Source organism: Tetrao urogallus, assembly GCF_951394365.1.
Source record: "Tetrao urogallus genome assembly, chromosome: Z".
Lineage (NCBI taxonomy): Eukaryota > Metazoa > Chordata > Aves > Galliformes > Phasianidae > Tetrao > Tetrao urogallus.
Window position 1 is genome coordinate 48615466 of NC_136816.1, and position 15151 is coordinate 48630616.

The following is a 15151-nucleotide window of genomic DNA, read 5'->3' on the forward strand; positions in this document are numbered from 1 at the left end:
GTATTTGGCCAGTGGTGTTACTGACTGACCAATTCAAGGGTTACTGATAAAACAGTAACCACTAAAAGCTGAATTGTTGTGGACAGGTATTTACAGAGTTGGTTAAGCTGTATAAAACAGCAAATTATGTAAGTGTTCCATACACAGAGAAAGTTTCTTCATTCTTCCAAAGAACGGAGGAAGTCTTTCAGCCACAAGCATGTTTATCATCCCCGTAAGTGTAAAACACAAAGTAAACTGAAAGTGATTACTGATCCAGTGCTCACAGCATATCATCATCTGTGCTTACAACAGATATCTGTAAAAAGAAAAGAAGCATGTTAACTACAATTTTACCAATAAAGGACAAAAAAAAAAAAAAAAAAAAAAAAAAACACAACCAATCCAAGTCTTTGCTATAGGGCAGTCTGAATTATGTGCTAGTTCTGCAGGCTAAAAACTTGCACTGGTTTCCTCCATCTGAGTAATACAGCAGAAGTTGCCTGCTATGACTTAAATCTTGATTAAAAGTATGAGCTCTCAATTGATTCAGCCCAGTAGTTTCGAGCAGTCCGTATGCCTCTGCTTTCCAAACAAACACCTCTCCCAATTTACAGAATCATGGAATCCTTGGAGTTGGAAGGGGCCTTTAAAGGTCATCTAGTCCAACTGCCCTGCACAGGGCATACACAGCCATACAGTCACAGCCAGATCAGGTTGCTCAGGGTCTGATCCAGCCTCATCTTGAAAGTCAGTCAGCAGTTCTCTGCTACATCTAGTCTGAGGACTAGCTTGGAACCTCAGGCATGTCAATCAGTTAACTTACTGCAGGGTAGGTGTGTCCAACTGAACCACCATGTCTGCCAATATCAATTGTGAGATCCTCTTCTGTAGTTTTCAGATAGACGGGATTATCAAAATTCATGCTTTTCATGTTCTTGTGCTGCCAATTACGCCACATGAAGTAGCCAGCCACTGCAGCCACCGCCAGCAATACTTTAGGAAGAGACATACATTTTAAGTATAGAGTAGCATCAAGTCAAACTTGTGAACAAGAAGAGTTTATCACACCAAAAGGGATCTCAACAAATGGTACTCACAGATAGGAAGAACAGCCCAAGCTCCTGCTGCTCCTCTTGCAGCTACTTCAGACACCACACTGCTGATGTTGAGTCCTGCACAAGAATTCATGAAGTAATGAGGTTGCTTAATCACAAGCTAGCAGATTTTTTCAGATTTCTTACTAAGACATTAAGCCTAAAAGTTGCTCCAAATTATTAGGTTAACGTTCTACAAGAACAGTGCTAAGAGGCTTCATCTTATCTTAAGAAGTTTTTTTTGCTACCCTTCTTTGAGCACTTTTTGCATTTCATGGAACCTACAGGTTCCATACATACAGTCATAAATAAACAAATTCTGTTTATCACATACTCCAGCTGTTGTACTTCTACTACATACATGAAGTAGCTTGTTTTTTCTACTTGCATGCAAAGGAGAAGATTTCAGTATGCTAATAGGTCAGTTTGCATTTCTCTTATCTTTTGTTTAGCAATCTGAGTTATTGGGACCAGTACCTCCAGGAACTAGTCCAACAGTTGGAGATTTTTCAGTTGTGCTGGTATCTTTAGTCTCAGTGTAAGCCACAGTTGTTCCAGTACCTGAAACTAATTATAAATCAAGAACCCAGTTAATCCTAAAGTTCTGCAATGGCTTAACTATGACAGCCATGGCAGCAAATGTTTAGCAGATGGCAGAATGGTCATGCAGCTTGTTAGCTTTATTAGAAACACTGACATTAGTTATTTCAGTAAGTACAGCTTCCACTGAAGGTGTTGATCAAAAATGATTCCATGAACCAAGTAAGCCAGTTAAACAGGCATAAGCTCTATTTGAAGTAATTGAAAATATAAGCCATAAGCTCTATTTGAAGTAATTGAAAATATAAGCCACCCTACTCCTCATTTCAGGCTCCCTGTATAATATTTGGTTCCATAAAGTCAAATACAGCCTTTGACATTCATAGTTATCCTATACAGCAGCCAGTACCTTCAGCCAATGGAGAACCATGTCCTCACATTCACTGCTTTGACTGGAGCAGTCAATTGACATGCAATTTATTAAGAGACACCTTGGAGATTCTACTGCCACTAGGCTGGACAAACAAGCTTGCCACACAGCCAGCGCTCAGTGTACTATCAGCAGCAGGTTTGCATGGAACTGGAAAGGAGGTACACAAACTCAGCATGATCAGCCCATAAGCATTTCAAGATAGTGGATTCACTGTACAGCAATGTTAGTTTATATCCCTAGTTTTCTAACAAAGGGACCAGATATGCTTTGTGCATATGCCTGCTATCTGCAGAAAGCTGTGGAAGCACAAGGTCTTATTGCAAATGATGATGATACAGAAGCCAGGCATGGACTTTGAACAGTACCTGCAGACTTGGAGGGCAGCTTAATACATGCTAGAAGACCACCCTCTCCAAGAGGAGTTACATCAGATTTACTCATGCAAAGTTGTCAGTCTGTACTGTCATTGTTGCCTCTTACAGGTTTAGCATTCTGATTCCCAATTCTTCCCCCATAACTCCTGAAAGAATTTTGTTACCATACCTTCACATCTCAGACCGTTCTCCTGCAAGACATATCCAGATGGACATGCACAAGTATACTTCGGAGAGTGTTCATTTATCTGAGGAGCAGGCAGGCACAGGTAGCTACAGCCTCCATTTACCATGTTCTCTTCACACCAGTTCCTGCCTGTTGGTACAGGTTCATTTTAAGTGATTGACAGGAGTGAGCTTTCATGCTCCAGAGGTACAGCATAATTTTTTGCTCAGTAGTTGCTCTAGTAAGTTGTTCATCTCTACAGGTTATATCTGCTCTGTCCAAGCAAGAAAAACTGCAACTAGATTCTCTCTCAAACCCAGTGGGGATGCTAGGCTAGCTGAAAGCTTCAAGTACCAAAATGAATTAGATAGTATACAGGGGTAGGATACCGTTTGGTAACATACAATCACAGCAGGCTTCATGCAAGTATATGCTGTTATAACTATAAACTGTAGTAGTTACCTGAAGGCTGTACAAGTTCATGATAAACAATGATGTCCTGTGCATCATTGAGGTTGTTTACTAGGGTGACCAATTCAGTTCCAGTAAATTTGTTGGCACCATAGACTGCCTCATTCTCTCCATCAATCCAGAATACACGATCCTAGAAAATAGTCATTACCTCCCATTATCTCTATGTTTCTTTCAGCACCATAATTGCTAGCCACATACTAGGAAGAAGAGCTCTGACAAGTACTGCAGCAAGCCATTCTTACCTCAAATATTGTTAGAGCAAGAGGATGAGGAAGGAACATATGAGACTTCAGCACAAGTCTACGATCCTGGCCATTCAGATCCACACTTGACAGCATATGTAGCTTAGAATCAAGCCAATACAGACGGCTTTTTACAAGATCTAGGAGGAGAAAAGAAATACCAAACACCACCACTTATTGGCTACATGGACAAGACTGCCAGAGCTTCCTGCGAAGGCTGCAACACCCACAGACTCAAGAATAGCTGCAGTGCTACCATACTGTTTCTTATTATATTTGAATGCAAAAAACTGCTGCAGTGCTGCCTAAGCGCACTGTGCCTCAGCTAGGATACAGAACAGTGCAGGGAAGGTTACCACTTCAGCATCTGAAGTGCTGCACCTGTTTGTAGTGTCTCTAGGCATGCAAGAGCTTCCCGATATCAAAAGCTGAAAATAGTTCTCTAAAGGATGACCTTGGCTTCTGTACCCAAGAGACTGCTAAAGCTCCACACTACCTCTGGCACAGAGACAAACTCAACATACCTAGAGCAATTCCATTAGGCCACTGGATTTCTGTTGTCACAAGCTGCTGTCTGTCAAATCCATTCATTCCTGCTTTTTCAATTTTTGCTGGTTCACCCCAGTCTGACCAGTACATAAAGCTGTGAAGAAGAATTTATGTTACATAACACACTATAGTACTGTGTAGTATCACTTTTAAATTATGACATTTGCTAACGAGTAGCTAGACAAAGGCTGTGTAAATCAGCTATCAAAACACACGTGGATTAGATGGTAGATTTGTTCTTTCCAGAGAACCATGACAAATACTCACCCAGACAGAGGATCCACAGCAATAGAAGCTGGCTCTCTCAGCTCAGAAAGAAATAAAACCTTTCTTTTCTTGCCATTCAGGCTTGCCACTGAAATGGTCTTTGCAGATGAATCAGTCCAGTAGATATTCTTATAAATCCAGTCAACAGCAATTCCTGCAGGGCTGTATATGTTGTCTAGGATTCTAGTGTGTGTACCAACCTTATCACGGGTATCAATAGAAGCACTGGAAAACAAAAATTACTTGCTTTTACTCTTCTTTGCCGCCACAGACTACAGCTTTGCACACTTCAGCAAATGCTGCATGCCCAGGAGCTGTGTGCATTCCAGAAGATGCACTTGTAAAACAGATACCTTAGAAAAAGTCACAAGTGAACCTGATACAAGAAGTGTAACAAGTGTACACATGCTAGCTCCAGGAGGTTGTACCTGCTCTGCTTAGTTATGGACATCAGTTATCTAGTTCTCAGCACAAGAGCCTACAGGAGAATCTTGGGTAAAATGTAGGATGCTAAGGGTAGCACTAAGAGTTAGAGGCCAAGTCCATTTACCTGAAAATTGCTTTTTGGCTGAAGTCAGCCCAATAAAGCTTTTGCTCAGCAATATCAGCATCTAGAGCAACTGTGTTTCTTAGCTGCTCTACTAGTTGAATGTATTCTTTTCTCTCAAGGCCAATCTTCCTGATATCCCGTCGGTTGGTGAAAATTAGACATGGTTCTTTCCCTGCAGAAAAAAGTATATATTATCGATGCTTCTAGACATCAAGTCACATACCAATGGCCTTCAAGACAGTTTTAACGAATTGTATTTAGTATCTGCCATTGCACACTTGGAAACGGATGCTGAAAAACATCTTAGCTGTACCATACCCCATTCTTTTCTTCCTTTATGATCGACGCTCTCCTCCCTGGGAGAAAGTTTGTCAGGTAGACATGGTTGCTTTAAGTGCTGTGTCATAGCATTATTCAAAATGCTAGGACTGTCCAGGTCTGTACAAGTTACGTTGTTAAGAGCACAACTAGTGTCACAACTACAGTACCATGAAAATTTACATCACCTACTGCCTCACTTCAAAGCAATGGCTTCAGGCTTAGAGATATTGTCTTATGCCAATACCTACCCACAGCCTTGCACACTCCTGTAGCAAGATCCATCTGATAGCCACGGCTACATTCACACTTGTAACCCCCTTTCAGGTTGATACAGATTTGGCTACAGATACCAGGATTCTGGCATTCATCAATATCTGTAAAGAGAAATAAATTTTGTTCTCATCTATAGTATTACTAGTAGGTTTACTATTAACTTATTTGATACTTGCCTCCACAGGTTCTCCTGTCTACAAGCTCAAACCCAGCTGGACAGTCACATTCATAGCCAATAACAAGATCTCTGCAGATGTGAGAGCATCCACCATTGTTGACTAAACATTCATTTATGTCTAGAAGAGAAGAATTGGTCATTTCTTAAACAGCATATATATGTAGGCCTGAAATCTTAGTTATGGAGTGCTGTACCAGACACTCATCTGCTTTCTCACAAGGAGAAAGATCACAGTGGTACTTGAAGTCATTTGAAGACCACCTCAAGACCACATATGCTCAGCTATCAACATGCTGCTTGTGTTATAAGTAGGCATCAGCAGAACAAGACTGAGGATCCTGTAACCTTCAGAGTTTAATGGACTCATGTATCTCCAGGTCACAAAGTCATCCCAATAGTCAGTTTGGCTATGATAAAGAACAGTTCTATTAACTGAGTTACTCTTGTTTATTTTTGCTACTAAGTAAATACACACGTATTTCAGCCCAACATTTGACGGCTGAGAAATCATTTAGTAGTTAGCACTGCACAAGAAGTTTGTTCACTTACTACATTCCTTGAGAGGCTCATCACTCCAGTCCTTGCAGTCTCCCTGACGGTTACATACTTTATTAATATCTATGCATTCTCCGCTTCTGCACTTGAATTTGCCAGGTCCAGAACACTGAATAACTGAGATAATGAAGACTATGAGGAGGCTGTGAGCTTTAGCAACTCTTCAAGTCTTCAGTCTTGATTAGCTGCACACTTACCATTGTTACAGTTTGCTTCATCAGTGCCATCCAGACAGTCTCTCACACCATTGCACTGCCTACTCCCATGGATGCAGTTCCCATCTTCACACCTGAACTGGTCTGGTCTGCAGGTCCGAGAAGCTGTGGGGACAGCCATTAGACAGTTTGACTCCTGAAGTCTGCCAAAGGAAAGACAGGGGCCAAGGAGCACCTCCTATAGAAGAAGGACCAAGTTAACTTACGGCAGTTGATTTCATCACTTCCATCTTTGCAGTCAGGATCTCCATCACAGCGCCACTTCTTGTGGATACATTCACCCGAGCCACACTGCACCTCACTGGTAGAGCACTTCACAGGAGGTGCAGGCTGTCGGCCACATTGCTCCAAAGACTCATCAGAGTGGTCAGAGCAGTCAGCATCATCATCACACACCCAGCTGATAGGGATGCAAGTTGAGCTCTTGCACTGGAACTCATGAACACCACATGTTGGAGGTGCACACTCCAACTCATCACTACCATCACTGCAGTCATCTTGACCATTGCAGACAAAGCTCTTGGAAATACACTGTCCACTACTGCACGTGAATTCTGCTGCACTACAAGTCACGTTGCCTGCAGTAACAGGAGTGAAAAATATTAGCAGGTTATCATAAAGAAGACTTTTGAATGAACATGTTTTGCTTTTCAGTTTCTTTGCTCTATCAGCTGTAAGCTGACAGTGGGTCAATATCCTGTACAAAGAAGGCTCTGGGATAATCTTACTGACCACCTACAAGGCACATACGACATATGAACTGCTGTCCTTGCCTTAAGCATGAAAAGTGAGAAACATCAGTTCTGAGTTACTGAGTGAAAATTTTGAAGCAGTGAGTTTGTTCTGCTTTAGCATGCTAGCCTTTAGGAAAACAGGCTCAGAACCTGTGAACCAGAGACAGAAGGTAAGAGAATTGCTAACTCTGGAATACAGTCTAAGGTATTGGTAGCCAGATGGTCAGCATGCACTGTAGTTTGAAATTGAAGTGTTTTGTGCCAGGATAGTAGTGGCTCATTTACCTGGGCCACTGAAGATAAGCTGATGAAGATCTTGCAAAAGTTGGTCCTGTGACATTAAGCAGTCGCAGAACTTCTGTTGGTACAGATAATACTGGTTTTATAGTAACGTAGCTAGCAGCTCAGTATGCCTAGGCTGATAGTTCTATCAACTTTATTAGAAATGCTGTCTGTAGATATACTTGTCAGATTAAATCATTTGCTTGCTGAAAAAGACAGCTACCCCACAGATGCAGAGTACAAGTCCAAAGATCTGTACCTCATTAAGCCATCCAGGCAAGGTAGCTGTGGTAGAAGCAAGCCCTGTAACTCTGCTTACAGCAAATCTGTCTCACCTCAGGACACCTCAGGCAACTCATTTACAGCAAAAACATTAGAACAAGCCACAAACACTGCACCCTAAGAGGCAGCTTTGGCTTCACTTGTGGACTGGCTTGAAGTTGCCCCTTAACGCTTGAAACCCAGTTTCCCTAATCTACACTTTCAAATAAGCGTGCAAAATACCGTAAAACAGGGCTATGTAGTAAATTAGCTGCTTCCTTGGCCACAAATCCCAGCTACATTTTTAGGAGACAAACTTAATATAAGGAGCAAGTAGAGTTATCTGTTAAGAAACCCTAAAAGGAACGAATTCTGATGGTTTATCTGACATGTAACTAAGCCTACAGCTATTCCCAAAACTAGCCAGAGAAAAAGACATATGCTGAATAGCTTATGCTGTTGCATTCCTTAATTTCAAAGTGTAGAGGACTGTTAGAAAAGATCTGTTTTTTTCAAGTGGGCTGCAATACATATAGGTTTAAGAAAATAGTGATATAATAAATTTATCTTCCCAGGTATACTGTCCAGCTAGCTCCTTTTCAGACAAGTCAATTTCAAATAGAGTTATGCAGCCACCATTTCATCCCTTACCACAATTCTCTTCATCTTCTCCACTGTCACAGTCTTTTTCACCATCACATTTCCAGGACACTGGGATACATTGGGTTGACTGAGGACCACAGCTGATTTCATTTACCCGGCATGTTCTCATATCTATTGAAAAAAGTTTAAGTTCAATTTAAGAGTTCTGAAATTTAAGAGCTATTGATCTTGGATTTTAGCAGTCGTCCTGAAAGTTGAATCTGAAAGGTTTCTGCTCTGAACACAGCCAGCATCCAATGAAATCATTGGCTCTAACATGGAAGAGGTTATATTAGTCTGTAGTATTCAGTATAAAAAAAAGGAACAGGAAGCATCTTTTTAAAAGCATCTCTGTCACAGTAGCTTTTGTGGTTGAATATCACAAACTGTTAAACTGTAGGAGACTAGGTAATACACAGTAGTAGACAAGAGTAAATACAAAGTAAAGTTAAACTCAGGGCTGAAATACAGTGATTGCACCTTAGCACAGGTCCTACTGATAAGGAATGAGGCTTCACAGGTCCCACAGACCTGTATCCCTTGATTAGGACTGTACTTAGGACTGAGGCTGCTAATCTCATAGTCAGAGATTAGTACTTCTGCTTCTGTACCCCCAGCTCAAAGTCAGTCACTTAGTTCCTATGGCTAGCCCTGGTTAAGTAGCTGTCTTGGAGGATGGTGATCACTCTGAACAAGACACAGGCCTGCAATGCTGTGCTTAACTTCTCTAGTTGTAACAGAAATCTTGTATTTGCTATCTTTAGCCAAGTACAAGTGCAGACGTCCCAGTTCTGAATCCTTTTAATCAGCAGTGAGTCTTGTCAAGATCTTGATGTGGCCGAAAGCCAAGCTAGTCCTTACAGAGGTGCATTTCCAAGACAAGTGAAACTTTTTTTTTTTTTTTTTAAAAAAAAAGGCAAGCCAGGTGACAAGAAAGAAGTCAAATGGGCACAACCTGCTGGCTTGCCTGCACTGACGGGCAAGGCACACTTACGGCACAGTTCAGCACTCTCGTCAGACCCATCCTCACAGTCTGGATCCCCATCACACTGCCATCTGTTCGGCACACACTGACCACTGTTACACACAAAGTCAGATTCAGCACAAGTCTTCTTCACTGAAAGGGAAAAAGACAGGCACTTTTTTAATACCAGATCTCAGTTTTTCTGTTGGTAGCTAGAGACTAGCTACCTCACCCCCAGGAAACCAGTGCAAGAACCTTTAGTTCTGGGATGTCTGGTGGGTTTTTTTTTGTTTTGTTTTTTTGTTTTTTGTTTTTTGTTCCCCCCCCCCCCCCTCCCACCAGCCTAACACCACCACTATTTGATACTTCCCAGAGAGTTATACAGCACACAGAAACACTTATACTCCCAAAAGCAGATACTGAAGGACTGCTAATGTTAAAGAAGAGTAGCTAGGTAGGTAGAAAAGCCATGATTTCATTTACACATGAGTTAAATTAAGGTCTGTTAACAGCTATTTTCAGATTTTGAACTTCATGCTCATTATCAAGGCATTTGGTTTGTGGTGTCATTACAGAAGCCTGGTACTATGTAACCCAACTGCATAACTCAAGCAGACCAGCAGTCCAGCCACACCACTGCTGGATATGAAGTCTGTTCTGCCTTGTCTCTAAGTACATCTAGTCACCTGCCCTGGCCTTCATGTCAACAAAAACCATCAGGCTGGCAGCCAGAGCTAGAATCAGTGTTTACAAGAAATGCAGTAGAACCACTTTCACACATAACAGGACATCTAACCTTGCAATAGCCATCAGCTGCATACAAACGGCAACAAGCTTCTACTATGTTTTCAAGCAAAAACTGAAAAACAGTGTTGCATTCTAGGCAATTGCCACCCCCAGCAAATAAAGTTTCAGTCATGAGCCTTTGTATCAATTCCAGAAGACTTCCAGGGACTAGGAAAATTCAGCTGCATCATACTGATACAGGACACCCAGATAGTCCCCCAGCTTTTCTATGCAATTCTTCCTCTACTCTGTATTAGAGCTGTAAGAAATGCTGGTCAGAATAAACATCTCTCCAGTTACCCACCTTCTGCTGTTAACCCCTACTGCAAACTACTGAGTACAGCCACAAAGGGATTACTGCTGCTTGACTACTTACCACATGCACTTTCATCACTGCCATCTGAACAGTCTTCATCACCATCACATTTCCAGAGTAAAGGAATACAGCGTCCATTACTACAGGGGAACTGGGATTCCTCACATTTTGTTTTTGCACCTTTAATGAAAAGAAAAGAACCTGAGCCCCTGTGCTACTTAGCACTATTTCCTTTGTTGCATCCCATACTCAATAAACAGATGTTTTCATGCTGATGCCAAGTTCTGAATTATTTTATTGTTGCCACCTTTGTGAATCACGATAGTAGAACCAGAAGTTTTCCTTCACTGTAAAACTGCAGAGATTAAGCAGTATAACAGTTTACCTGCCAGATGGCAGTAAATCAGTCTCAGTGTTCACAATATTGAGCTTTCATTTTTAAGGGTCAAGTTTGCAAGGCAAAGGGATGCTCATGAGCAGGCTCCTGCTGCCTACAGCCTGTCTCTGCATTCTAAAAACCTCCACAGACTTTGATCAAGCTGCTTTTAAACATGAATAAATTTCAAACCGGACTGGCATTCCAGTACTCTGAAGCTAATGTACTACAATCCCAAGATGTTTGTAAAGGTGGCTTAGATATCAGCTCTATAACTGAACAACACTTTTTCATCATGTAAGTTACTTCAGTAATAGCCCCAAAGTTACAGAAATTACAGTAATGGACAGAGATAGTTCCCACTATCTGACTGTTAGGAGTCCCCATGAGCAAGGGCCCACAGAGGCATTCCTTGGTAGATGCAAAAGGAAGTGAGATGACATATCTGTATTTTTTCCCTATTATTAAAGCTAGGTCTAGCATAATGCTAAGAGAGCAAGACAATTTATCACTTCTTTCTGGAATTAAGTCTCTTGTCTCCAAACTGTTAAGCCTGATTATTAATATACTTAAGTCAGGTACTCTTTTTGTGCATGATGCTTGAAGTGAACTCTCCAGAATATCTTCCATCCTGAAATGGTACGTCCCTGTCCCTCAAGGGAATATGCTTCGTCTTGAAGCCCTGCCACAACTGTCAGTGAAAGCAGCAGCATGCCTCTTTAGCAGAGATGCTAGAGCTGTTCCACGTAATGCAAGTCTGTGAGTACATGCATAAGTTTTGGCTGCACATGTCTATGGCATGATGCAAAACTCCTGCTCCTCCTTGATCTACTGTAATGGTGCTGCTCTGTTTTGGCCTTCCACAGCTTTGATAGGGCATCTAATTTTAGCAGAACTCCACTTGCTATTTTATATCTTTGGTGTATGACATGCAATATGCAAGACAGTTTCCAAATGAAGGGAAGCCAATAAACTTTCTGAAACCGATCCATTTCACATTATATTGCTAGCTCTCAAGCATTAGAAAATAGCAAGCACTGGACAGAGCATAAGCAAGAGAACAAGGGCAGTTTTACTTGCCAACTGTATAATGTAAATTCATGCTGTAAGTAAACGATTTGAAATAGCAGCTTATTGAGCTCTGATGTTTCAGCAGTTTTACTGGTTGAGTAAGACACCGACAGAGTCAAGCTGTAACAATTTGTTTTGTGGGAATTGTTTAAGGAGTGCCAGGACAACTGAACATCAGCACATACACTCTTTACTTCCATCACTCCTTTCCAGGGTGGGAGTTGTACCAGCAGGCAGTTTCCAACACAAGGTTTTCAACATTAACACTGCTTGGTCAACAGCTGTCAAACAAGCAGCTTGCCTAGTAGTGCCAGAGGGGAGACTTCAGCCAGCTGAGCGTGTACAGAGGCCACAGCTATCAGCTTGCTATCAGTAGGCATCACCCTACTGTCCAATTGCTGCTAACAGAAGCAGACATCTGCTCGCCTGGTCACACAGCATTCTAGTTATTTCTGTATTACTAGCTAAAACACAAAGTGACTGACTCCTGCTAGTTTTGAGACGTTCTTATCCAGGCTTTCAGAGTGGGAACAGCCAACCATTCCCAAAATAGCACGCCAGAGCACTATTAGACTAAGCCTGCCACTCAGGAGATCCCAAAATAACTCCCACAGCCTTTAGTTATGCTATTTCAAGCTAGAATAACTTAGTAAAGGCTTGCACAGTATATTGTAACTTACAGTGTAACATCACTTTGACCAAAAAAACAACAGGGAAACACTCCACAAAGCTAAATGGAACAGGAGCTGAGCTGGGAGTTAAAGCTATAACTTTACAATCACTGCAAGGAGTCATCCCAAAGAGGTGCCATTTCTCTTGCAGCTGACCTACCAAAGCAACTACTTTTGTCAGCCTGTGAACAGATAAGGAATTGCTAGCCAAACACTCACCCACCAAGGTTATCATCTGTTGCTACTCCTTTAAGATAGCTCTCAAGCTCTGAAGGCCACACTCAGCAAGTTCCAGCTGATCACCACCTTCAGTCCCATCCTGCACTAAGCACAGTTCTGCAATGCCAGGCAGACATTTAAGCAAGACGCTACCACTCTAATCCACCATTCTTTGAAACAGCCTCATAGCTCAGCTGCTGCTTCTGTCGCTAGCCATCTAGTGATTTTCAGCTTGATATCAAACAACCATTAATTCAAAAGCTGTTCTGCATGTGCTGGTCATACATCAGAACCTTTTCATCCTCTTTAGAATAAGTCTTGGGTGGAAGAGGTAGAAGACAAGTAACTACAAGTTACTTGTAGGCTAAGTGTCAGAAATATCACTGTACTGTTTCCCAGCTTACCCACTTCTGTGGAACGAACTTACAAGCAGGATGAAGGATCAGTTACCATTTCCAACTAAGTTAATGCATCCAAAGCTTTTTCTCTTAGCTCTGCCTTAACCATTTGTCTCCACTCCTTAAGCAGATTGTCAGTTTACTTCTCTGAGGCCAGCCAGACATGTGACAGTTGTGTGCTGTCATATGACACCAACTACCAGAAAAGCTTGCAATCCTGATTGGGAAACCCACACACAGAGGAACAAGCAGAGCTGCTTTGGGAGGCCACCACTTCAAACTGAATGAAGAAACTCAGAGGACTAGAGCTGCCTGCAATGCCTGACTCCTCATAAGATTTCTAACTACCACGCACTAGTGGTCTCAATGCCAGCAAGCTCCAACCTTCGTGTTACAGCTGCATAACCAAAGGGCCTGTGTCTACTGTAGAGAAGGCATGGAAGCAGTCCACAGATCAGGAAATGGAGGCATGGTCTGAACACAGACTTCTTTCTCAGTTACGGTAGGAGAACTAGGAGGCAGTCTCCTTGCAGGGTCCTACCCAGCAAACGCCTTGTCTAAACTGCAGCACACTGCTGGGGCTACAAAGCCTAACTCTCTGTAAGCATGTGTTGAGAACACAACCAAAGCCAAACACTTCAGTGCACTTCAGAGCGCTGGTCAGGAGATTACAGCACACTGCTCCCAGGCCATCAGCTCAAATGCGGTACAACACACAGCAACTGCCCACCACCCCCCTAGGAGAGCAGCTCGTCTCCTGGAGAAAGAGAGAAGTCCGTTCACCGACTACCCCTCCAGTCAAAGGGAAAATGATTTTAATTGACCATGCAACTAGATTAATGTTCAAGTTCCATTACTGCAGAGGTAACCACATCGACACCGGCAACAACCACCTTCTGAGCTACCTGTGACGGCCCGCTTCGCGAGGGCTTCAGCACGGTAAGGCTCAACCTCGCCGCCAGGTGGAGATCCCCCATGGTGGTTACAGCTGGCCCGAAGGAGCCACGCCAGCGCCGCTGGATGCCACCAAGCCGAAGTTGCAGAGTAGTTTGACAACCCCTCCGGCACGGTGGGCCGTCCCGGAGCTGCGCTCCTTGCAGCCCAGCGCGGAGACCCTCCCTCACCGCCAGGCATCGCCAAACCTCCCGCAGCAGCGGCGGCACCGCGGCGCTCCCGGCAGAGCCGCTCCGGGGCGGGGAGGGGCGAGCCGGCCGCGGGCTCGGGCCCACCCGCAGCGCCCCATGCGTGCTCTGTCCGCCCGTGGAAGCGGTGCCTCGCGGCGGAGAGTGGTGATGGCAGGCAGAGCCCGGAGGCCCCGCGCGCTTCCCTTCCGCTCCGCGGAGCCCCAATCCCCCCCGCACAAAAGAAAAAGCACACCCCAACCAGACAAGGCGCACACACAAAAAAAAAAAAAAAAAAACAACCCACGAAAACAACCGAGAGAGGTGAAAGGGAAGAAGCGAAAGAAGCGATCGCGGGTAGCGGCGGGAGCACCCCGGCGGTGCGCGCCCCAGCTCCGCACTCACCGTCGGTGGCAGTCAGCAGGCAGCCGAGGGCGAGCAGCAGGCAGAGCGCACCGCAGCGCGGGAGCGCCCACCGCCGCGCCCCACACCCGCCGCCGGCCACCGCGCTCCGACCTCCACGCTGCCGGCTCGACCGCATCGCCGCGCCGAGGGGACGGAGAGAGGGAGGGAGGAGAGGCGGGGAGGGCGGGCGTGCAGACGCCGCGGTCAGAAAGGCGACGAGGAAAGGAGGGCGCCGGAGACATGCACGGGGGGAGGGTGTCCCCGCGGCGCTCTTATACCAGCTGCCCGGCCGCCCTGCGCGGCCGTGGTGACTCACGGCGCCGCGCCGGGCCCCGGTTGGCTCGCCAGCGCCGCCCGCCCCCGCTTCCTCCTCCGCGGCACCTGCGGCCGCTCTGGCGTGCCCGCACACCGGCTCGGATCGGCGCGGTGAGTGGCGGCGCGGTGTGTGCCGCGGGCTGAGCTTCCCCCTTTTCCTGGCCTTCCTCCCGCGGGCGGAGGCGCGCGGCTCCGCTGCCAGCCCCTGCGCGTGGCCGGCGGTCGGGGCAGCCCCGGTGGGAGCGGCTGTGCCGGGCAGCAGCTTGCGCCGGCTTTGTTCCCGCACGCGCCGATCCCGCGCCCCGCCGCGGGGAGGGGGTGTTGCTGGGCCCTCCGCGCTGGGCAGCACCGCGAGGCGTGCCGGAACACGCGCCGAG

General features: G+C 44.9%; 1 protein-coding gene across 2 annotated transcripts; it reads right to left on the bottom strand.

Moving 5' to 3' along the window:
* Positions 1–262: 262 nt before the first annotated feature.
* VLDLR (very low density lipoprotein receptor) lies at positions 263–14595 on the bottom strand (the record flags this gene model as incomplete). 2 transcript variants are annotated; one of them, XM_079548190.1, is made up of 19 exons in its annotated part: positions 263–298; positions 806–975; positions 1080–1154; positions 1554–1643; positions 2593–2739; positions 3052–3193; positions 3306–3445; positions 3830–3948; positions 4122–4346; positions 4672–4843; positions 5241–5366; positions 5442–5561; positions 5993–6115; positions 6196–6318; positions 6420–6791; positions 8142–8264; positions 9127–9249; positions 10259–10378; positions 14460–14595. In XM_079548190.1, 19 exons carry the CDS (start codon positions 14593–14595, stop codon positions 263–265), a joined length of 2682 nt encoding a protein of 893 aa, XP_079404316.1. The 2 variants fall into 2 exon arrangements, with proteins under 2 accessions (XP_079404316.1, XP_079404317.1); XM_079548191.1 differs by lacking the exon at positions 1554–1643.
* Between the last annotated feature and the right edge of the window lie 556 nt (positions 14596–15151).